General features: G+C 52.8%; 1 protein-coding gene across 5 annotated transcripts in view; it reads left to right on the top strand.

The window, feature by feature from the left end:
• The window catches only part of PC (pyruvate carboxylase), a 62,924-nt gene that overhangs the window by 20,079 nt on the left and 18,173 nt on the right, over positions 1-24,672 (top strand). For all 5 annotated transcript variants that reach the window (XM_059718399.1, XM_059718398.1, XM_059718395.1 and 2 more), the window contains 9 exons: positions 12,442-12,577; positions 13,249-13,433; positions 14,395-14,560; positions 15,738-15,883; positions 16,036-16,153; positions 16,413-16,564; positions 16,752-16,870; positions 20,541-20,703; positions 23,508-23,690. In XM_059718399.1, the coding sequence (XP_059574382.1) occupies positions 12,442-12,577; positions 13,249-13,433; positions 14,395-14,560; positions 15,738-15,883; positions 16,036-16,153; positions 16,413-16,564; positions 16,752-16,870; positions 20,541-20,703; positions 23,508-23,690 (1,368 nt within the window). The remainder of the gene's footprint in view (positions 1-12,441; positions 12,578-13,248; positions 13,434-14,394; positions 14,561-15,737; positions 15,884-16,035; positions 16,154-16,412; positions 16,565-16,751; positions 16,871-20,540; positions 20,704-23,507; positions 23,691-24,672) is intronic.

Raw genomic sequence — 24,672 nt, 5'->3', positions numbered from 1 at the left:
AGACTTGTGCCCCTCGCTTAGGAACACTGAGGCAAAGAACTCGTTGAGGAGTTCAGCCTTGTCCCCCCTATCTGTCACCAATTGTTTCTGCCCATTTAGCAGGGGTCCTATTCCTCCCTGGGCCTTCCTTTTACTCCCAATATATCTAAAAAACAATTTCTTGTTGTCCTTTACTTGGGTTGCCATCCTCAGCTCCATGGTAGCTTTGGCCCGCCTAACTGCCTCCCTACAAGCACGAGCAGAGGAGGTATATTCATCTTTAGTGATCTCACCCTGTTTCCACTTTTTATGTGCTCCCCTTTTGGCCCTTAGGCTGCCCTGGATTTCTCTGGTCAGCCATGGAAGCCTCCTGGCCCCTTTCCCTCTTTTGCCTCGCTCGGGGATCGTCTTGCTTTGTGCCCGAAGGATCGTTTCCTTTAGGCACAGCCACCCTTCTTGGGCTCCCATCCCATCAAAACTCCTACTCTGCAGTGCTTCCTTGACTAATTGCCTGAGTGCATTGAGATCAGCTTTCCTAAAGTCTAGCACTTTCACCCTACTAGTTACCTTACCCACTCGCCGTCTTATGTTGAATTCTATTACAAGGTGATCACTGTCTCCCAGATAGCTACCGATCTGGAGGTCCCCTATCATGTCATCTCCCGTTGCCAATACCAGATCCAGTATGGCATTCCCCCTAGTGGGACCATGCACCTCCTGTGTCAGGTGGAGGTCCTGTACACAAGTTAGAAACCTGCGTGAGTGATGGGACCTTGCTGTCTGCGTCTCCCAGCAGATGTCCTGGTAGTTTAGGTCCCCCATGACTACCGCCTCTTTAGCTTAAACCCAGTCCTCCTTAGTCCCACTGGAACGAGCAGGAAATGGGTTTAAAAGGAACCAGAGACGTCCTGAGCGTGCATTCATTAGCACAGGAGGTGGGAGAGGCAGAGAGCGAGGGGGGTTCTAACGAGGTGGGGGTGGGGTTTGATTCCGCTGAGGTTGAGAACATCCTCTTGGAGATGCGGAGACATGAGCTGCACACAGTGCTTGGCAGCTGGCTACGTGCAGCTACAACTGGACTATTTCAGTTGGGAGCACAGGAGGGGGGAGAGCAGGGGTGTTTCAGCTGAGTCAGCTGCTAGGCTGCAGGCAATCGATCTCTTAGATCTCTCCTCCCCCTCTCCTAGATCTCGCCTCCCCCGGATGGGAATAAGTGCTGGCCCTCTGAATCCACCCCAGGCTTGACTGTGCTCTAAATGGAGTTCAGCCTCATAACATCCTCTGCCTCTCAGGTGCAGTGGCATGGATTCGGGGGCAGGGTGTGCATATGAAAAGCAAGCCCAGGCTAGGCTCATACCCAAGTGAGAATCATGGGGAATAAAGCTGGGAGGGGAGCTCAAAGGGTCTTATCCAGTCCAGCCCCCTGCCTGAGGCAGGATCCGCCCTGTCTAAACCATCCTAGGGAAATCCATTGTCCAAGCTCTTCCTGGAAGGAGCCTGGGCCCTGATACTGCACCAGCTGTCACACCCTGACCTGCCGCAGAGAAAGCCAGGGGATCCCAGCAGCTGCCAGTGCCCTGGTTCAAGAAAAGTTTTGTCTGCTCAGGCCTGATCCAGGGGGAAAAGTAGCTGAGGCCAGCCTAGGGGGTTTTGGCACTTGACATACTAAGGTGGGCTCTGAGAGGTGTGTCTAGGGGCAGCACTCAGCTCCTGTCTCAGTCCTTGAGGCTCTTACTGGGAGAGCAGAAGTAGCTGATGGCTGGGGGGAGGATGCCTGGGGTGGGTGTGGCTGTGGCTGTGGCTGTGTATCCCAGATTTCCCCCCTCCCTACATTTTGGACATGTGTTCTAGGTGCCTGGTACATGTTCCCAGATGCCCGAGTCCTCTGTGTGTGTGTGAGTGTGTGCACGCACATGTGTGTGTGTCCCAGACCCCTGAGTTCTGTGCATGTGTCCCAGATGCCTGGCTTCTGAGCATGTGTGTGTGTGTCCCTGTCCCCTAGATTCTTGGAGCTGTTTGTATATGTGTGTGCACACACATGCATGTATGTATATTTATTGAATCGGGACTCGTGGTAGAGGTGATATCTTTGATTAGAGCAACTAGATTATTGCAAAAAAAAAATCTTTAATTGGAAGCTTTCAGACGCAAACACCCTTCATTAAGCATAGGAGAAAAGATTGTACAAGTTCTCCTGGGTCGAAATGAAAGCTTGTATTTCATAGGAGAGTTGAAGGGGTGGTAAAATCTCCTGTTTGGAGCAGCTCGTTAGGCAGATTAGGCTCAGAGAAAAGTTGGAATAGTCTGTTTACCTCACAGTTGTTTGGTAGTAAGCAGGATGTAGTCATGTTTCCTTCTGGCTATGATGTTTCATATTTCACAGAGGAGTGAAAAGATGGGGTGCTCTTCTGGGCAGGCATTTCTTATGTGGTAAAGTGTCTCTGAGCTCTGTGATGAGGCTCTGTGATGATGGAAATTACCTCGAACAAAGGCAGGAGCAGGATTTCAGGTGGTCAGACTTGCTTCCTCCTTGTAAAATTATGAAGATTTCATTTTAAAAATTGGCTCAAATGTTATCTTCTGTGCATTCGGTATCCAGGTTGTAGCCATATTGGTCTAGAGGCAACATCAATCAAGACTCATGGTACAGGGGATTTCTTTTATTAGACCAACTAGATTAATAAAAGACTAATGAAAGAGATCCCCTCTACCACGAGTTCTGATTCCTTTTACCTCTAGACCAATATGGCTACAACCTGGATACCTGTGTGTTTATTGAGCCGTGTCGGTCTAAGGACACAGGCAGACACGGTTCTTTGGGTGAATCCGATATCTTTTATTAGACCAACTTAAATAGTTGGAAACATTTTTTAAGCAAGCTTTCTGGTTCATACCCTTGTATGCAGCCCAGCCCAGCCTCTGGCTTCTTTACTTTTCAGTCCATCCAGGTAGAGCACACACCAACTGCTGAAACTTCCTCAGCCTGACGAAGGGTTTTTGAACCCGAAAGCTTGCTTAAAATTTTTTTCCCCCAATTATTTAAGTTGGGCTAATAAAAGATATCAGATTCACTCAAATAACCTTGTCTGCCTGTATATTTATTGAACACCTGGGCTGTTTGTATGTGGAAGTCTGTGTGTGTGTGTGTGTCCCAGGCATCTGGGCTCTGTGCGTGTCTGCATCCTGGATGCCTGGCACTTCTGTGTGTGCGTGTGATTGGACATGTGGGCTGTGGTTGCGTGTGCGCCCGTGCCTTGGATGCCTGGGCTCTGTGTGTGTCCGTATCCTGGATGCCTGGCTTCTGTGCGCTCCTGCGCGTGTGTCCCGGTGACCTGGCTTCTCTGCATGTGTCCCAGATGCCTGGGTTCTGCGTGTGCGTCCCCGCTTGTAAGAAAACCTTTGTGGATTTTTTTCCCCCCCGCCCAAAGGGCCTTGCCATCAGCTTGCCTCCCTGCCCCCTTCCTCTCCTAGTGGGGATCTGCAAATCATTAGCCCTGGGGAAGTTTCTCGTGTTGTTCCTGGCTGCTTTGATCAGCCCTGATTACCTGGGGCGGGGGAGCAGGAGGCGGATCCTGCCCCGACCTACCAGCTCCGGTGCCTGTGAGCTGCCAGGCGTCTTTGGGGCTGGTGGCAGCGGGATCTCTGGGCAGAGGTAAGAGGCACCGGCCTGTGCTAGGCCCCCTCTAAGGCCTGCCAGCCGGACTTCCCATCATGGATGAGTCCCTGTGTGTGCTCTGAGTGTCTTGCATGTTCTTCTGCAGCCGTGGCGTGATTCTGGGGCAGGGGGGGACCCGTGTAGAGAAACTCCTGTGTCTGGCATCCTAGATCTGGATTCTCAAGGCTTTTGCTGGCTTCCCAACTGAAGCCAATATTCCCTTCCCCTCCAGGTTGGCTGGGATGTGTTTGCTGGGCAGAAACTGGCCCAGCGTGGGTCAGATTAGGCCTTTGGAGCTTCACTAAGGCTGGAAAGTAGCCGCGAGCATCACTACTAGTTACTGCTCTTCTGAATGAAGAATCAGTTCAAAGCCAGCTTGCTGTGTCTCAGTTTCCCTCAGCTGTTCAAAGCCCCCCCTTGATTCCCTGGGGAGATCTATTCATCTGAGCAGAGTCTGATTAGATTGGGGCAAGGCAAGGGGGTATTTATTTCTGTCCCGTGCCAGGTCCTTCTCTGTGCGGAGGTCTGTACTCTCACCTCTCCACCAGTTGGATACACGGCTGCCCATCACCGCTGGAAGAGGAAATAGGCAGCAGAGAAGCAGAGGCTGTAGCAAGGAGGTGGTGGGAGTAGCCCTGGGTATGGTTCCCCCACCTCTCCATCTGGGATCAGCCCCCACTCCTCTCCCACGTGCCCCCAATCAGGCCCTGCCTCAATTTCCCTATGTGCAGGGGCAGGGCTGATTGTGAAACACACTCCCTAGACTAGAGCCTGCTTGGCTCCCCTGGTGTTTGTCCTGCCCTGGTGAGTAACCTCCTCTTCACCCCAGCTGGGAGATAAGGGTGGATTTTCCTCTGCTTGATGGGCTGGGGTTGTTTCCAAGTAGGTGCAAAACATTTGCCTTTCCAGCTGATGACCCCATTCTCCCTTTCCTGGGGCAAAATCCAGCTGGGGGAGGGAGAGGGCTGGTTGCCTGGGATCCACAGGGGCTTTGTGGAGCTTGAAGTCTGAAAACATCAGAGATCTGGTCAAGCCAGCATACATAGCCGGTGAAAGCCTACATGTGTACACACATTGAGTGGAGTGCTAGAGAAACTGTGGCATATCTGACCTTGGAAACTTCTGAGGGCAGGTTGGATGGACACATGGCTAGGATGGTCTAGTCAGGGCCGACCCTGCCTTGAGCAGGGGGCAGGAGTAGATGACTGTGAGGTCCCTTCCAGCCCTGATTTCCTGTGCTCATATGCCGTCAACAGAAAGATGTGGGCATAAGTTGGCCGGCCCTTTTAAGAAATTGAAGTCCAGCTCCCCTGGGAAGGAGCAGGAGGCAGCAGCCAGCTGGGACATGGTGGCAGAAGCTATAGGACATGTATCGCATTTTCAGGCATGCCACCCCCCCCCCCCAACCCCAGCTGCTGAAAATTGCAGCGCGCATTATACACAAGAAATGCAGTAAGAGCCATTTCTGCTCCTTCCAGACTTGCTGGGAGCAGGCCGCTACTCAGGCTGGATGATGATGACGACTACCAGCTGCTTATTGCAAAGATCTTATTTCTTTGCCCCCCTCTGCCTTTTGCCTTTGAAAAACAAGGTGGTTCTTCTATCTGGGGTGCGTTTTATACAAGGAAATATGGTATGCACGTGTGTACGTATTTCCCCCCACACCAGCTTCACTACCTCGACCGTGGCCGTGACCATGCTAATTGCTGCAGCCCACTCGCAGAGGATGAGCTCATGTTCTACCTCCTTCCCTAGCTGCCCCTGTCACTGCAGCATCGTGACGGGCGCTGGCAGGAGTGACTAATCCCTGCGCTCTGGCCTGCCGAGCCAGCTCCCCTTCCACCCTTCCAGCATCAGGCGCAGACAGGAAGACTTGCCTGCCTCTGTTCATCGATCCAGAGCTAACTGTACCCGAGCCCTGGCCTGTTTCCGATGGACCCGTAGTGGGAAATTGCACCGTTTCGAGTCCATTTCCTCTTGGCGGGGAGGCTCTGAGTGGATCCAGGAGACTGTTGGGTCCAGCCTAGGCCAGAGACCAGGGCTGTAGTGAACTATTGCAGGCAGAAATAACAGCCTGTGGGGGTATTGCCTTTTCCCCTCTCTGTCCTGATTTGAGTGCAAAAGGGAAATGTCCAGGTCTGAGCCTTTCTAGATGCTCCCCCTGGCTGCAGCATTTCAGCAAGGCCCACGTGTTCCACACGGGGAAAAATAATAATAGTAGTAGTAGTAATAGTAGTAGCAACAAAAATAAGAACAAAACAACGACGATGATGATGATAACACAACAATCAAATAATAATGATTATCATAATCATCGCGATCACTATTATGTTGCTGTTGTCATCATCATCATGGTCATTATTATTTTATTATTGTTGCTGTTATCATGTTCATTGTTATTTTATCATCATCATCATTATTGGTACTATTTTATTGTTGTGTAGTTATCATCAGCATTGTCATTTTATTATTGTCATCATCATCATCAGAGTTATAGAGAATGAAGAGCTCATCTAGTCCAACCTAGGATCAAACCTGCAACGCTGGTATTATTAGAACCAGACTCTAACCAACTAGTAATGACCATTATCATAACAGTGAGGTTGAAAACAGCAATAATAAAATACAGATGATGATAGATAGTAAAATGATAATGATCGTAATGCTGATAACAACAATAATGAAATAATAATGCTGCTAAGAGCAACACAACAATAAATACCAATGGTAATAATGCTCATGACAACAACGGTATGAATGATTATGATGATAAAACATTGATAATGATGATAACATGATGATGATGGTGATAACACAACAACAATAAAATCATAATGATGCTGAGAATGATAATTATAATGATAAAATGATGATGATAACCATACTGATGATAAAAATCATGATGATAATAAAATAAGGCTGATAATGATGGCAACAATAATAAAATAATAATAATCATGATTATGATGATAACCACAACAGCAGCCTAATAATGACGACGATGATGATGATAATAATAACCCCTGAGATTTGGACTCTGGCGTCCTCGGGCATTACTGTAATTATTGGTGTACCACACGCCTCCCCACAATGCATGCACACGTAAGATGTGCACTTTGTTCTGGGAAGCCCTAGAGAAGGAGGGTGAAAGGGACCTCCAGAGGTCAGGGTGCTCTCCCTGCTGTGGGAATGGTGGGGGGAGTGGGTGGGGGTTGGAGCAGGGGGCCTGGGAGCCCAGATGCCGGCTCTGGGAAGGGAGTGGGGGCTGGGGGGGTTGGAGAAAGGGGGGCACACCGGTCTCCACTAGGTGGCGCCGGGCCTCGGCTACCGCAAAGCTGTGGCAGAGATGGAGAGATGATGAATTGTTTTGAAGGAAGCTTTATTCTTTTTTCCCCTCCTTCCCTTTCTCCTCTGCCCCCGCTGGCCCTGCGCGGTCGTGCCGGCTGCTGGTGGCGTTGGAGGAGAATCATGATTCCTGGCAGGGGGGAGGGAAGAAACCCAAGCTGGGCACAAAGCAGCTTAAAAATAGACTTTGCGGCCGCTGCGGCTTTTCCTTTGGGGTTTCTTTCCCTTTCTTAGAGCTTCTGTAGCTCCTGGTTCCGGCTGCTCCCTGCAGGGGCGAGGCCTGGTCTTGCCTCTCCTGTGCCCAGGCATCCCGGGCCCTGCTGGCTGCTGGGGTCAGGGAGGAATAATTCCCCCCCCTCCAGCTGCAGGTGTATGGGATGCTTTTTCTGCCTTCCTCATCAGCACGGGTGCTGGCCCCTGTATCCCCAGCCCTGATGCCCCCACAGAGCCAGCTGCATCTGTTCTGCTGAGCCGCTGACATGTCCCACCCCAGAGCCAGCTACATGGCAGCCCCATATCCCTAGTCTCCCACGCCCCACCCCAGAGGCAGCCGCATCTCTGTTCTACTTAGAGGTGGCTGCATCCCACAGCCCAGCCTTGTCCCCACCACCCCACGCCAGAGGTGGCTGCATCTGTTATACTTGGCTGCTGGCACAGCCCACTCCAGAGCCAACTACAGACCTGTATCCTCAGCCCTGATGTCCCACCCCAGAGCTGGCTGCATCTCAGTGAGGGGTCCCGTACCCCTGGCCTTGATGGCTCCCCCAGTGCCAGCTGCAGCTGACAGCTAGGACCCTCTATAACAGCCACCATGTCCCTCCCACCCCCCAGTGCTGGCTACATCCTAGCAAGCAGTCCTATATCCCAATCTGTGACCTGCTCCCAGAGGCAGCTGCATCTCAAACTGGAGGGAAGGGTGGGGGAGTTTCACCTGCCTCTGCATCAAGGGGACCCAGGCCTCTGTTTGGGGTATCGGGGGGGGGGGGGCTTTGACCCCATGTCTTGGGCATCAGGCCTGCAGGGGGTGGGGTTAGAAAGACCCTGGTCTGGGCTAGAGCAGGCAGCTGGCATGGATGAGATCCAGCCACCCAGCCAGGCTGTGATTTGTCATCCCCCTTCATTCCCCCCTGCTGAAGCCAAGGCAGGGGTCTCAGGGGAGAGGGGCGTGTTGTCTGTGAGCATATACAGTAGGAAGACTGTATGGGCTGTGACCTCTCACCCCCCTACAGCCTTTTGGAGGACATCTCCAACCTTTTTCCCCATCGGCCCCCTGGGTTGTAAGAAGGGAGAGCTCAAACCCCTCCCTTTCAGGGACCAGTTGGATCCTGGAGGAGACCGGAGATGGGCTCTTGAGTTGACTGTATCTCGCCTTCACCTCCCCTATCAACTCTACCGTATATTCTCACATACCACGTGCTGCTCTCCCATGGGACCCCTACCTTGGTTTTGGCAAGGGGGATTGAAGGGAAAAAGATCTCACCTTTAAGACTCTGGAGCCCAATTTCCAGTTGCTAGTTTCTCTTGGGGGGGGGGGGGGTGAGGGAAAGGCTCATCCGGTCGATGAATCAACACGTATTATATGTGGGTAAGTACGGTATTCCTGCCTTCGCCTAACCTCCACCAGAAACCAGTCTGATTAAACCCGGGGGTGGGGGGTGCCGAGTGGGGAAGGAGGCTAATTTATGTGAATGCTGTAAAACCAGGAGGTTTTATCACCAGGGTTACTGGCTGTGTCCACGCTGGGGCTCCCCAGGCAATTTGCCTGGGTAATTGGGGCAGAGACTGGGGGGGGGGTGCAGCTGGAGGGGGAGGTCCCCAGTTGTAGATTCACAGAGGCCAAGGACAGGGTCGAGCTGGCTCCTGTCCAGGAGCTGGTAGGCCCTAACTTTTTGCCCAGTTAACTCCATGCGGGGTCTGGGGCTTCCGGGCCCCCGAAGGCACTCAGAGCCGCGGGGCTGAGTCCATCCCCCATCGCCCGCGGCAGGTCTGGGGAGGGCGCCATGGAAGCAGGATCTTGCCTCCTGCCAGGTCTGGGGAATAGACCCCGGGGGTCCCAGCTCCCCCCCCACTCTAACTCATGCCACTTCCCCTCCCAGAGCCAGGGAAGGAACCCAAGCGTCCCGGCTTCCTGGCCCTACCCCATTAGGCCCTGCTCCCGTTCCCCAGCTGGAGGTCGATCCCAGGCGTCCGGCCTTCCAGGTCTGACCTCCCCGAAGCAGGGTAGAACACAGGAGTCCTGGCTTCTTGCCTGCTTCGCCGGCTCGCCGGAAACGGGGGAGAACCCAGGTGTCTGGACTCCCACCCCTCCGATCCTTCTCCCCTCCCAGACCTGGAAAGGACCCAGGCATCTGGGCCTCCAGCCCCTCTGCCAAACACCCCCCCCCGTGCCCCACTCCCTTCCCTGAGCTGGGGAGAGAACCCAGGTGTCGGGGCTCCCAGCCCTCCTTTCTCACCCATCATCCGCCCCAGCCCGAAACCCCCCTGTTGACACAGTGCCCGACCGGGAAACCACGGGCCTGTTTGCTCAGGGCAAATATGCGTCGGCTGTTTTGTTGTTGGGATCAAGTCTGTTCTCGTTATCAGGAGCAAGCCCAGCCTTGGGGCTGGGGGCAGAGGGGGAAGGGGTGGGGGGTCCTAGGGAGAGGATGGGTCTTCACTTGGGTCTTGGGTCAGAGCAGGAAGGCTGGGAGCCCAGACACCTGGGTTCCCTCCAGCTTTAGGAGAGGAGCGGGGCCTGGGGGTGAGAGCAGGGGTGCTCCGTCCGGACACCTGGGTCCTCTCCCCCACTCTAGGAGGGGAGCGGGGGCAGGCCAGTTAATATTCACAGTTATTAATAGGGTGGGAAAGATGAGGAAGATGATGATGATAGTATCATGAGTATGACCCCTGTCATTGCTACAGTGATTATTGGCAGGAGTTAGAATAATGCCTGTCTCCTGATGGTCATTATGATGATTATCATTAACACTAATAATACCCCTGTGGCAGTAATGACAGTGCATTTGTTCTTACTTAATGAATAATTTGGCCTGTGGCGATTAGTCATAGCATATTAATCATTATAGGAATGGAGTGTTTTAATGAACATATCATAGATGAACACAGCCTCAATAGTTGTGTTAATAAATAGAATACTACGTATTCCTAATTCTAGCAGAATAGCAGTAGCAATTATAATGATGAAATATGCATCTACTAATGAAATATTTAGTATATAATCATTATAACATGTTAATAGATGGATTAATATTAGTCTGGTAAAATATTCATTAGCCAGTAATGAATAATTTAGCATATTGTAGTTGTAACATGTTAATGAATAGAGTAATATGGAGACTATTTAGTAGTATATAATGAATCAGTGAGTATAGAATTGGTATTATATATTGATAAATATTTAAATATGCTGTGATGATATATTATTATATCATGAATTTAGTATGTGATAAACATGCTAATTCATATGAGCATATACTAATGATGAAATATTTATTGTTAGAAAATCATAAGCTATGGAATAAACTTGTTAACTGGTATATTAATAACTGATGGCAAAATATTATATAGGGAATCATTTAGTATATAATAAGCATGTTAATATATGAATATACTGATGATGTAACATTCATTATTATATAGAGAATAATTTAGAATGGAATAAACGTTAATTTATTAATAAACTGATGAGGACATATTCTTTATTATATAGGGTATCATTTAGTATGTAATGGTTATAACCTGTTAATAGATATTCTGATATAATTATGAATGTGAAATACTCAGTATTGTATAATGAATTACATAGTACATCATAAGCACTTATAACACATTATTATTATTATTATTATTATTATTATTATTATTATTATTATTATTATTACATGGATCTATGTGACCATTATAAAAATACAATTATAATATTATGATTGGAGGACATACAGCAACATAATCATGCTATTAATATCACAGCATCAATACGCAAATTCTGATCTAGCCTTGTTTTACTTATGGGACTATAATGTAATAAGAGCCATAGCAGCTGGTACTATCCTTGTTATCATAGAACAATGTAATTCTGTACTAACATCTACCACAGACTAATCCCATTACCACGACATAATTATAATATTAGGATTTAATAAATAAAGTGATGCCGTTGGTCATATTTGATGTTGATATGACTGTAAAATCACTTCCTCATATCGTATCATATCATTTAATTTCATATCATATCAATGCAAAACATTATTACTACTGTTATTGTTGTCACTATTATTGTTGCTGTTTGTTGTTTTGTTGTCATTGTTCTGATTTAATTATATTATTATCATATTATAATACGATCTCTGGAGGTGCCTTCCAGCCCTACTTCTCTATGATTTCTATGATAACGAAGCACTGTAATTAGAACATGGTAATGCCATAGCTGTGCACTGTAATCTCTGTGTCTGTATAGTTCACCACTATGAATACAGCATAGCCGTCTAATTATAGCAATAGATTAATACCATCATCATTACATTGTATGTCGTTATAATGTTATTGGATAGTTGTAATGAGCAGGGCAATCAGCTGTACGGTTAGGCTATGAAACCATGGTGAGAATCGAACCTCTGTGGCAGCCTGTTAAAATGCATTATAATGCTCTAATTAGACTATTATAATGTATTTGTATTAGCAGTAAGGGCTGGCCGGGGGGCTTGCAAAGTCCCAGCTTCCCCCCACCCCAATCTACCCCAACTTGTTTGCTTATTGAGCAATCACTGGCAAAGTACACGCGAGGTTATTTGTCCCCCCCTCACCTCCGCCTTCCTTGGGCAGGGAGGGGGGCACCAGGATGGAGGGGGCACTGGGAGCAGCCAGACACTGGATACAGACACCAGGGCTCAAGCACACTGGGTGTCTCCTTGCCTCAGGCATCTCATGGTAGGTGCCCCCCAGGGTGGGAGTGGCTGTCTGGGGGGCACCCTGGGTGGTCACAGGGGCACAGGGCCCTGGCAGCTGTGGGCACAGGAGACAGCTAGAAGTGGGGAACGTAGGTGAGGAAGATGGAGGAGCCCAGACCCCTGGTTTCTCTCTAGCTATGGGAAGGCAGTGGGGGCTGGGGGCTGAGAACAGAGGGATACTGGGAGTCCGGACGCCTCCAGCTCTGGGATGATGGTTGGGATTGGGGGGTTTAGAACAGGTTGGGATGGGGTGGCTGGGAGCCCGAACACCTGGGTTCTCTGGGAGGGGAGTGGGAGTCCCCATCCCAGTTACATACAGCTCCTGGTGTGCTGGGGAGACTACTGTTTAATCCACAAGCTGGCGAAAAGCTATGGGGCTCTGGCTCTGGCAGCCTCTGGAAAATTCACTCATTTTTCTCAGTAAAAGTCTCCTTGGGGTCCAATCCCCTCCTGCCATAGCATATAATGGTTAGAGCAGGGGGCGCTGGCCTTATGGATGTCTCTCTCTCCCCCCAGATGTTACAGCTGTGCTGGGTGCGGAGGGGCCGGGCCCTCCTGGGCCGCCGGCGCCTCTGGCTGCTCCGTGCTGCCCGGCACCGCTCTCAGCACGTTGACTACAAGCCCATCCGCAAGGTCATGGTGGCCAATAGAGGTAAGGCTCTGCTCCTTTATCCTAAGCCCTACTCCTTTCTGCTAAGCTGCACCCCTCCCAGCAAAGGGGTCAGGCTGGCAGCATACTTAGGCAGCATTGCCCCAGCTTCTCCAACCCCACTCCAAACCCTCCCCACCCTCCCTGTACATCCTCCTGGACAGACCCCAGCCCTCCCTTGGTTCAGCCTGTCTAGAACTCCTGGCTCCCCTGCTAAGCCTGGATTTACCCCTGCCCCTTCCTACAACCTCCCCAGCATGAAAGCAGCCCCTCTTCTCCAGCCCAGGCCCTCCCAAAACTCCCTGCAGCAGGGGAGATGCAAGGCTAGAACCCAGGCATCAGGCCTTCAATCCCACCTGCTGCTCTAACCCCACAGCCCCACTCCTCTCCCACAGCAGGCGAGAACCCAGGCATCCGGGATCGCTGCTCCCCTGCTCTAAGCCCTTAGCCCCCACTCCCCTCCCAGAGAGAACCCAGGTGTCTGGGCTCTCAGCCCCACTCGCTCTAACCCCAGCCTCCGCTACTCACTTCCTGTCCTCTCCCCTCTGAGCTCACAAAAGAACCCAGGTGTCCAGGCTCCCAGCCCCTCCTTGCTCTAACGACCCCCCAGCCTCCCCCAGAGCAGGAGAGAACCCAGGTATCTGGGCACCTGCGATACCAGCTGCCTCTCACAGGGGAGATCGCCATCCGCGTGTTCCGGGCATGCACAGAGCTGGGCATCCGCACGGTGGCCGTGTACTCGGAGCAGGATACGGGGCAAATGCACCGACAGAAGGCGGACGAGGCGTATCTCATCGGGCGGGGGCTGCCACCCGTGCAGGCCTATCTCCACATCCCTGACATCATCCAGGTGGCCAAGGTAGGGACCCAGGCGTCCGGGTTCCCAGCCCCCCCTGCTCTCATGCCCCAGAGCCCATGTCCCTGCCAGAACTGGAGAGAACCCAGGCATCTGGGCTCCCGTCCCCATTTCTCTAACACCCCCCCCCCCCCCCCCCCCCCCCAGCCTTTACTCCCTTCCCAGAGTGGAAAGAAAACCCAGACGTCTGGCTTCCAGCCTCTCTGGTGTCCATTTGCCTTCTGTAGCTGGGAGAGAATCCAGGTGTCCCAGCTTCCAGACCCCTCTGCTCTAATCCCCCAGCCCCCACTGTCCTCCCAGAGCTGTAGAGAACCCAGGCATCCCAGTTCCCAGCCCCCCTGCTCTAGCCCCTGAGCCCCCGCTCTAGCTGGGAGCCCTGATGCCTGGTTTCTCTCCAGTTCTGGGAGGAGAGAAGGGCTCATGTGTTAGAGCAGGGGTCAGCAACACCTGGCACATGTGCCAATCATGACACGCAAGGCCCTTTTGCTCTGCACACCACAGCCAGCCCGGGCTCTAAGCAGCTGCTGCCAGCCACGGAGACCAGGCTGCTCCCAGCAGGCGGCTGGGAGGCTGCAAGCCCTGCTGCAAGCAGACTGGGTTCCATGGGCCGGCTGCAGCCAGGAGGCTGCAAACAGCTGCTCTGGGCTCTGGCATGTTGGCACTCCAGCACCTTCCAAGGTAGACATTGTGGTTTTTTCAGCACTTCAGCCAAAAAACATTGCCTACCCGTGTGTTAGAGCAAGGACTGGGAGCCTGGACCACCTGGGTTCTCTCTCCAGCTCTGAACGGGGAGCGAGGGCTGGGTGATTGGAGCAGCAGAAGGCAGGATTCCTGGATTCTCTCCTTTTGTCTCCCATACAGCTGACTGCCTGAGTTTCCCTCCTCTGTGCCAGGAGCTTGGTGTAACACTTAAAGAGCCAGTATACTGTTTCGCTAACCCTTCCCTTGCCTCCCCCCATGGCAGGAGAATGAGGTGGATGCGGTGCATCCTGGCTATGGGTTCCTCTCAGAGCGCGCAGATTTTGCCCAGGCCTGTGCTGAGGCTGGAGTACGCTTCATTGGGCCGTCCCCTGAGGTTGTGCGCAAGATGGGCGACAAGGTGGAGGCGCGCACTATTGCTATTGCTGCAGGTAAGGCCCCTACCAGGATCAGGGGCACCGGGTTCTGTAAAGATCCCCCCAGGCCGAGACTGGGGGCACTGGGTGCTGTACATACCCACTGGGCTGGGATTGGGAGGGCACCAAACTCTGTACAGACCTCCTATTCTGAGACGGTGGGTGCCAGCTGCTGTACAGACCCCCCAGGATGAGAGTGGAGGTTGTGGGAGTGGTACAGACCCCCCAGGCTGGGATCGAGGGGGTGCTGGGCTCTGTACAGACCCCCCGGCTGAGATTGGGGTGTGCCAGGTGTTGTACAGACCCCCAGGCTGAAGCTGTACAGATCCCCCAGGCTGAGATTGGAGGGTTACGTGTGGTGTACAGGCCCCCCAGGCCGGAATCAGGGCTATCCCAGGTGCGGCACAGATCTATCAGGTGGAGATAGATGGGGTCAGAACCCTGACAAGAGTCAACTAAGTTATTGACCCCTCATTAAGACTCATCCACCCCTTGCTTTTGGAGTCTGCCCCAGTTCAGCTATCTTTCCCTCGTTAAAGATGGTTACCTGGTTAATTAATTCTTGCTTTCCACCCTGCTACTCACATGTCATTACGATTTGTTACCTTGCTTCACCTAATTATATTTCCTTATGGCTCATTATCCAGGTAACCTGGCTACACCTCATTACGGCTCATTATCTAGTTAATGTGGCTATACCTCATTAAGTCTTGCTATTTAGTTAACATGGTTATACCTCATTAAAGCTTGTTAATGGTTAACCTGGTTATACCTCATTGAGGCTTGTTAACCATCTTAACTTGTTATCTATCATTAAGGCTTGTTATGTGGCTAATCTGTTTATACCTTATTAAGGTTTGTTACCTGATTAAAATTTTTATACCTCATTAAGGCTTGTTATGTGGTTAACCTCATTATACCCCATAAAGGTTTGTTACCCAGTTAACCTGGTTATATGCCATTACTGTTTCTTATCAGTTTAACCTAATTACACCTCATTAAGGCACCCTTGAGCTGATTACACCTTATTAAAGCCGTCCCCTTGTTCTTTAAAGGCCTGTGGCAGACTGACAATTCACACCTCATTAAGGCTGGTCGCCCCTGAAGTCACTGGCCTTCTGGGGCCTAAAGGAAACTGAGGCATGGAGAGAAGCTGGGGGTGACATGTCGACATTTCTTCTCTCCCCACCAGGGGTTCCTGTGGTGCCAGGTACGGATGCGCCTATCACATCGCTGACTGAGGCCCATGAGTTCTCCAACAGCTATGGCTTCCCCATCATCTTCAAGGCAGCGTTCGGTGGTGGTGGCCGGGGCATGAGGGTCGTCCGGACCTATGAGGTACATGGGAGCCTGGACGCCTGGGTTCTCTCCAGCTCTGGGAGGAGATGGGAGCTAGGGGTTAGGGTTAGAGCCTGGGGATGAGAGCAGGGGGGGCTGGGAGCCCGGATGCCTGGGTTCTCTCTCCCCGTCACCTCCTACTCCGTCCCCAGGAGCTGGAGGAGAACTACACTCGTGCCTTCTCGGAGGCACTGGCTGCCTTTGGCAATGGGGCGCTCTTTGTGGAGAAGTTCATCGAGAAGCCACGGCACATTGAGGTCCAGATCCTGGGTGAGCCACTCCCACACGACTTGCCCCCCCTCATCTACCTGTAGGGGCAGAGGCTCTGATCTGGGTCTGATTCTTGCTCCTTATTAGGTTGGAGGAGGGGGATGCAGCCTGTCCCATCCATGGGTCCTGATCCGGGCCTGATTATGGGGGGGGGGAGTCCCTGGCTGAGGTGGGGGAGGGGTCTTGCACCCCCATGGGGCCCCAATCTAGGCCTGATTTTGGGGAAGATTCTTTGAGCCCTCCCCCTCACCCCTTGCAGGGGACAATTATGGCAATGTGGTACACCTCTATGAGCGCGACTGCTCCATCCAGCGGCGCCACCAGAAAGTTGTAGAGATCGCGCCAGCGGCTCACCTGGACCCCCAGCTTCGTGCCCGCCTCACCCATGATGCTGTGCGCCTGGCCAAGCAGGTGGGCAGGGGCAGGGGGCTGCGAGGTGGCAGTGAGAGGCACCAGCAGGGCAAGGGGTTGCAGGGCATCAAGGGGGCTGCAGGTTGGGAGCGAGGGGCACCATAGGCTTCAATAGGCTTCCCTGCTCTAGCCCCCCAACCTCAACTTCCCTCCCAGGAGTCCTTGGCTCAGCCCCTCTCGCCCACAGGTGGGATACGAGAACGCTGGCACAGTGGAATTCCTGGTGGACAAACACGGCAAACACTATTTCATCGAGGTCAACTCCCGTCTCCAGGTGGAGCACACAGTCACCGAGGAGATCACCAAGTGCGTACAGCTCCCAGCACCAAGCGAGGGGCTTTGGGGCTGTGGTGGGCAGTCCAGGGATCTGGGTGGGGCTGTGACGCCATCTTTCCACCCACCCCCTGAGACATTGGGATCAAGACTGGCTTGCTGATAGATCTCCCCACAGCTCTGGAGACCTGTAGAAATCACCCAAACAAGCCTGGTTTGAAATGAGCTGGGGTGGAGATCGTCCCAGCAAGGGGTCCCAACGCCCCTTAGAGCAAGCTGCGTCTGTTGTACTCGGCTGCTGACACCTCCCACCCCAGAGCTAGCCGCATTGCAGCCCTATATCCCTCGTCTCCCATGCCCCACCCCAGAGGCAGCCACAACTCTGTTCTACTCAGAGCTGGCTACAACTGTTATACTTGGCTGCCCAGTCCAGAGCCAGCTGCAGCACAGACCTGTATCCCCATATCCAATTCTACCCCCCCCCCCCAAGCCAGTCACATCCTGGCGAGGGGCCCTGTATCCCCAACCCTCACTGGCACCCCCTACTGGGCCTGTATCAGTGCTCTCCCCCACCGCATCAGTTATCTGTCTAGCTGGGGAAGGGATCATTCATCTCCGGCTGTGGTTTCTGAGCCCGGCAACATCAGGCTGTGGCTCCTTTGAAGTCTGAGCTGCAGCTGAATACAGACAGTCCAGCCAGCAGCAGCAAGGCGAGATCCCACCCCCACTCCACAGCCAGCCCCTGGGGAAACCAAGGCTTGGAGGAGTTATGAACCAGGAAGAGCTCAGGCATCCAGACTCCCAGTTCCTGCTGCTCTAATACTTCAGTCTCCACTGTTCTCCCAGAGCTGGAGAGAACCCAGGTGTCTGGGCTCCCAGGAATTCCCGCCCCCATGGGCTTTGAAGGGGAAAGTGACTGCTGGGATGTCCAATGGAGAGGACAGAGGTGCTGGGAACTGAGAGGGGACAGCAAGGCTGACCTGCAGCTGTTGCTTCGATTAACAGCATGCATACACACTAGATCTCATGCATATGCAATAGGCTGCGTGGAACATGCTCTATGCTGCATTGAATGTACATGCTTATGCATTGGATCTCACGTATATGCAATAGGCTTTCAGATTTGCATGCGTGTACAGGAGGTTGGAGGCAGGCGTGCATCGCTTTATGCATATGCAGTAGGTTGTGTGCCAGTGTCATTTGCTTCATGCATATGCATGAAGCTGTGTGGAGATATGCAGATGTGATCTCTCCATTTGCACAATAGTGCATGGGATGTACTCTGTGTGTGTGTGTGTGTGTGTGTGTGTGTGTGTGTGTGTGTGTGTGTATTGCAGCGGGCTGCAGGGAATACAGCTCCTGCATATGCAGTATGCAGATGCCATAGACTGCTTGTATATGCAATAAGCATTATGCAAATACAGGTCCAGCTTGCAGATCTAATAGATGCATGGGATACAAAGGTCCCTGCCTAGAGCTAGCGCGTGTGTATTGCAATGTGACAAGCAAGTATTCTAGGAGAAAGATGCATATGTGAATATTCTAGAGAAGATTTGGATGCAGTATGTTACCTATACAAGGGGCCTGGATAATTATGCTTATTATTGCTATACATGTATGTATGTATGTAGCACATGCTTGCTCTCTGTGTACTTATATATGCACACACTTCTGTAATATGTGTAGATATAGATTATAGATGCATAGATATCGATTGATAGATGTAGATGTGCAGATTACATATAGATTAGGTAGAAAGATTAGATAAAGATAGACATTGTTATATAGATTAGCTATAGCTCTATGCAGATATGTTTATCTAAACCCATCTATACATATTCAGATTAGTATAAATTTATGTAGCTGGATTAGAAAGACACGTGTATAGAGATTCGATATAGATCTATATCCATCTACATAGCTGTCTGTCTATGTAGATAAATTAGATGTATAGATAGATGTATAGATAGTCTATATATATATTATAGCTATATACATCTATATAGAAAGTGATATATAGCTAGATTATATACATATATATAGATAGACTCAATATACATCTGCAGATATATCTAGCTAGACTTAGCTATGTAGATATATAGGTTAGATAGATATGTGGATATATATAGATGGATTCAATATACATTTATAGATAGCTAGATAGATATACCTATGTAGAAATAGATCTAAATATAGATAGATTATACAGCTGTATCTAGATAGGCATAGCTAAGTAGATACATATAGATCATTATAGATATATATAGATATGTTAGATAGGTATGTCATCGGCAGCGGCAATCCCTCATGGTTAAGGATGATCACTCCCATGAGTCAAATAAAGGATTGTAAATGCATCCGTTGATGGCTAAGAAGGCTAATCCTAGGGCCGCAGACTCTCTGGCAAATGTCACAGGTGGTAGTGATAGATAGATAGATAGATAGATAGGTAGATAGATAGATATAGGTCTACAAAGATACATAGATAGATTATAGAAATATATATAGATAGATTCAATATAGATCTATAGATATATCTAGATAGACATAGCTATGTGGATAGACATAGATCTATATAGATAGCGGTAGACTAGATATCTAGCTATAGATACTTTTAAATAGATATAGGTAAATATATAGATATTGATAGATTATATATACATGAAGAGAGATTGGATATAGCTATATATGTCTGGATATAGCTATAGCTATATATAGACATAACTGTGTACCTAGGTATAGATCTATATAGATATATGGTTTATACACATGCACACAACTATGCTTGCATCTGTTGCTGCACTGTGTATTTAAATGCATCACATGAATAGGCAGATGCGGCACCTGCGAACGGGGCCTCCCCCCCTCCAGTTCTGCCTGTCCCAGTCTCCGCAAGTGGGCCAACGTGCTAGCTGGATAGCTCCTTGAATGCAAATGGACCACATGCATAGTGTATCAGCTGCCTCCATATATGGCATTGCATTGCCATATAGAAGTGTACCAGGGGAACTAGATGGGGTCTTTGCAGTACCTGGTGCCCCCTGAGGGGTCTGTACAACACTTGATCCCAGCCTGATGGGTCTGTACAGTGCCCAATTACCCCCAATTCCAGCCTGGGGGAGTGTGTACAGCTCCCAGCGCCTCCTGACCTCATCCTGGGGGGTCTGTACAGCACCCTTGTACCCCCTGATCCCAGCCTGGGGGGGTCTGTACAACTCCGAGTGCCTCCTGACTTCGACCTGGGGTGTCTGTACAGCACCTGGTGTTCCCCAATCCCAGCCTAGGGGGTCTGTATGGTGTCCAGTGCCCCCCAATCCCAGCCTGGGGGGTCTGTACAGCTCCCAAAGCCTCCTGACCTCAGCCTGGTGGGTCTGTGCAGCACCCAGTGCCCCCAGTCCCAGGCTGGGGGGTCTGTACAGGGCCGTGTACCCCCCCAATCCCAGCCTAGGGGGTCTGTGCAGCATTTGGTCCTCCCAGTCCCAGCCTGGGGGATCTGTACGGTGCCCAGCACCCACCGATCTCAGCCTGGGGGTAGGGACCTGGAGGCAGCAGTGAAGGGGGCTCTATGAGACACTGGGGGGGGGGGGGGGGGCTGTGGGGCTGGGAGAGAGCAAGAGGAAGGTGTGGGGGGAGGTTCTGGTGCTCCTGCTTACCCCGCCCCTTCTAGCCCCACCTCCTACTAACCCCACCCGTTTCCCCACAGTGTGGACCTGGTCCACGCCCAGATCCGTGTGGCTGAGGGGCGGAGCCTGCCTGACTTGGGCCTGCGCCAGGAGCTAATTCGCATCAATGGCTGCGCCATACAGTGCCGCGTCACCACCGAGGACCCTGCCCGTGGCTTCCAGCCTGACACCGGCCGTATTGAGGTAGGGGGGTCTGGTGCCCGGTCCTACGGAGCCTGCCTAGCCCTCCCTCTGCCCAGGTGCTGGGCCATATGGACACTGGAAGGGCCTCTTTGGCTGCAGTGGACCATATAGACCCTGTAGGGCCCCCCAGCTGCAACTGTCCATAGAAAACCTGTAGACCCCCCCCCATGGGGCGCTGGGCTATATAGACCCTCAAGGGCAACTGAGTTGTAAAGACCCTGTAGAATCCCCCTCCAGGCACTGGGCTATATAGACCCTTTAGGGTCCCCCTATGAGGTATGGAGCCATATAGAGCCTTTAGCACCCCCCCACTGATCCCATATAGATCCCCCCATGAGGTCATTGGCTGTATAGTCCCTGTAGGCCAAACCATGGAGTACTGGGCTTTATAGACTCTGTAGGGTACCTCTTGCTGCAGTGGTCCATAGAAAACCTGTAGGACTCCCCCATGGGTAACTGGGCTATATAGACCCCATGGCTACACTGGGCCATATAGACCTGTAGGCCCTGACCCGTGAGGCACTGGGCTGTATAGACCCTGTAGGCCCCCCTGCCATGGGGTTCTGGGCCATACGGAGCCTGAACTCCTGGGTTCTTCTCTTGCTATTTACAGGTAAGGGACTCCAGGAGGGTCTGTGCAGTCTGGCATGATGGGCCCTGATCCTGGCCAGACCCGGGCAGTGCCCACCAATTAGGATCCCTGTGCTCTCTAATGGGGAGCAAAGGGGGATTCTGGGGGGAGTGGTTGTCTCCCCTCCTTGCCCCCCCCCCCCTAAAATCTGGTGTTAGGAGGGGAGATGCCCAGGGGTCCATGAAATGAGCTGATGAGGGACCAGAGAGACCTTAGATGTCTGGGCTCCCCACCCTGCCTGCTCTCACACCTGCACCCCAACACCCCTCCCAGAGCTGGAGAGAACTCAGGTGTCTGGGCTCTCAGGAAGCAGTGCGATTCTGGGTGCATGTGCATGGGCAGTCACTGGCTGTGGGTACCTCAGTGTGTCTCCGTCTGTGTGTGCGTGCGCGTGTGCATGCACGTGCGGACACCTGGGTTCTTTGTGTGTGCGTGTGTGCATGTGTGTGTCCCAGACACCTGGGTTCAGAGTGTGTGTGTTTAGACATCTGTGTGTGTATATGTGTGTGTGCACACACACCTGGATGCCTAACTCTGTGTGTGTCTATGTCTATGTCCCGGACACCTGGGTTTGGTGTGTCTGTGTGCATGTCTAGACCTCTGGGTTCTGTATATGTGTGTCCTGGACACCTGGGTCTTGTGTGTGTGTGTGTGTGTGTCTGGGACACCTGGGGGGGGTGACATCTGGTGTGCGTGTGTTGGGGGTGTGGGGGGGGAGTCTAGGACTGCTGGGGGGTGTGTGTGTGTGTGGGGGGGGGGGGTGGTCTAGGACTCCTGGGGGGGTGTGGGACACCCGAGTTCTGCATGTGTGCGTGTCTAACCTGGATGCCTGGGTTCTGTGTGTGTGCATTCGCACGTGTCTGGAGCTTCTCGGGGCTTTTGTGTTTTTCCTTCCTCTCACATGGAGGTGGGGGGGGGGAGCCAGACACAGCCACATGCCCACACACGCCCACACGCTGCCACATGCAAATGTACAGACACACGCCTACACCCTGATTACCACACACACACCTCTCCCCCCTGCACACGCACAGTCTCATGCACCACGGACCCACGCAGCATCCAGACAGACGTGCATAATGACCCCCCCCCCCCATACACATGCATACAAACCCCAGGTGACTGGGACACCCCGCCCCCCCAGCCCCCCTGCTCCACCCCCAGCCCCCACTGCCCTCCCAGAGCAGGGAAGACCCAGGTGTCCAGGGCCTCTGGCAGGTTGGCGCTGACAGTAACTCCCTGTAGAACATGCCCCTCGTTAGGAGCCTACTTTGCCGTTAATTAATTTTGGACTCAATGAGCCATGTGAGGTTCCCTGGGGGAGACCTCCCAGAGCCCAGCCTGCTCCCCATCCCCCCTTCCCAGAGCTGGAGAGAACCCAGGCGTCTGGGCTCCCAGCCCCCCCCAATCTAATCCCCGCCACTGCATCCTCCGCAGCAGGTTGTTTTGACAGCTGGCAGATTGACAGGTGTCAATCATACTCACTGAGATTTCTCTCAGTCTTCTTAACCCCTCAGCAGCTGCCACTCTCTCCCCTGCTGGGAAAAGGTGTTTGGGGGAGCCTAGACACCTGGCTTCTCTCCAGTCATGGCGAAGAATCAGGGCTGGGGGATTAGAGCGGAGGAGTCTAGGAGCCCAGATCTCTAGGAGGGGAGTGGGGGCTGGGGTGTTAGAGCTGGGACACCTGGGTTCTCAGGCTAAGGGGTATTAATGGATGTCAGGCAGATGGGGAGGGGCTAGCCAGGGCCTTGTGTCATCTTGGGGGCCTTAATCAGGGTCTGGGGGGCAGGCCGGGAGGCCAGGGGAGGCTGGACACCTGGGCTCACTGTTCAGCAGCCTCTGGCCTGGGGGGCCCCCAAGGTGGGGGGGGGGCAGAGGGGATGTCAGGATCCCAACAGGACACCTAGGTTCCCCCCCATGTCTCAGCCTGGGGCTTGGGGGGACTTGGGACTGAGGTTGGACACATGGGTTCGGTGTTCCCAGGGGCAGGGGAAATCTGGAGGGAGCTGGCCCTTGGGCCCCAGCTGGACACCTGGGTTTGCTATGTCCCAGGCACCTGACCTGGCACACAGCCCCCTTCAATCCTGGTCTGGGGGGTCATTGATGGAAGGGGGGGGCCTGGCTGGCTCTGCCCCATAACCTCACACCCTCCCTCTTCCCTCACCACCCCCAGGTCTTCCGCAGTGGTGAAGGCATGGGGATCCGCTTGGACAGCGCCTCAGCCTTCCAGGGCGCCGTGATCTCGCCCCACTACGACTCTCTGCTGGTCAAGGTCATCGCCCACGGCAAGGACCACCCCACGGCTGCCTCCAAGCTCAGCCGGGCCTTGGCCGAGTTCCGCATCCGTGGTGTCAAGGTAGGGGGGTCACATCTTATGGGGGGGTCGATTTTGGGCACCCACCGAGCTCTGGTGGCTCCAGAAGGTACTGCAGGGGGTGTTGGGGGCTTTGCCCCCAGTGACGGGGGCTGGTACCTGGCTTCCCCTGGTATCAGGAGATCCTGTGAAGCCTGGGGCAGGCACCAGCTGGTCTGGTCAGGGCAGTGGGGGGGTGCTGGCACTTTTCCCTTGGGTGCCAGCTTGTAGCCCATGACAGACTGCTGGCTTTTCTGTCGGCCCCGATCCTGGTCTGGGGGGTCTGGATAGCGCCTGGTGCCCTCTGATCTTGGCTGGGGAGGTGGGGGGGCTGTACAGTGCCCAGCACCCCCCAATCTCAGCCTGGGGAATCTGTACAGTGCCACCCCTGCCCCCATCTCAGTGATCCCCTGCATGTCAGGCACCCTGTGCCAGTCCAGGTGCCTGGGGCCTGCAGGCTGGGACCCCCACAGCTGGCTGGTCTCTGCCTTGGCTAGAGGCGCCTCATGCATATTCAGGGTAAGGAAGGTGTTAGGGTCTGGTGTCCTTCAGGGAGAGGGCTGAGCGCCGTTTTGGTTCTGTTGCGGCTTATAGGAGGGAGAGAGCCCAGGTGTCCGGGCTCCCAACTCCCCACCTCTTGCTGTCACCCTTGTGCACTCACACCGCTGCCAAAGCTGGGGAGAGCCCAGGCATCCAGGATCCCAGCACCTTCTGCTCAAGCCTCCCTGATCCCAGGTGGCTGGGCTCCCAGCTGCCCCTCCTCTAATTCCTCCTGTCCCTTCTATCTGGGGAGACTGGTTCGTTCTGAGGCTGCTCACACCCTGGCAGGGCTGTTGCGGGGAAGCCAGCAAAGGACACTCTGCCTAGCCTGGCCTTGAGGCCCCTGGGAAGCTGAGCAAGGTCAGGGAGGGGTCAGCATGTGGATGGGAGACATGCACTGATGCCTCAGCGCTAAGGGCACCATGCTGCACAGCCCATGGGTTTG

This window comes from Alligator mississippiensis, chromosome 15 (genome assembly GCF_030867095.1).
Source record: "Alligator mississippiensis isolate rAllMis1 chromosome 15, rAllMis1, whole genome shotgun sequence".
Taxonomy (NCBI): domain Eukaryota; kingdom Metazoa; phylum Chordata; order Crocodylia; family Alligatoridae; genus Alligator; species Alligator mississippiensis.
Note: the sequence above shows the minus strand (reverse complement) of the source record. Positions and strands in the feature narration are given on the sequence as shown.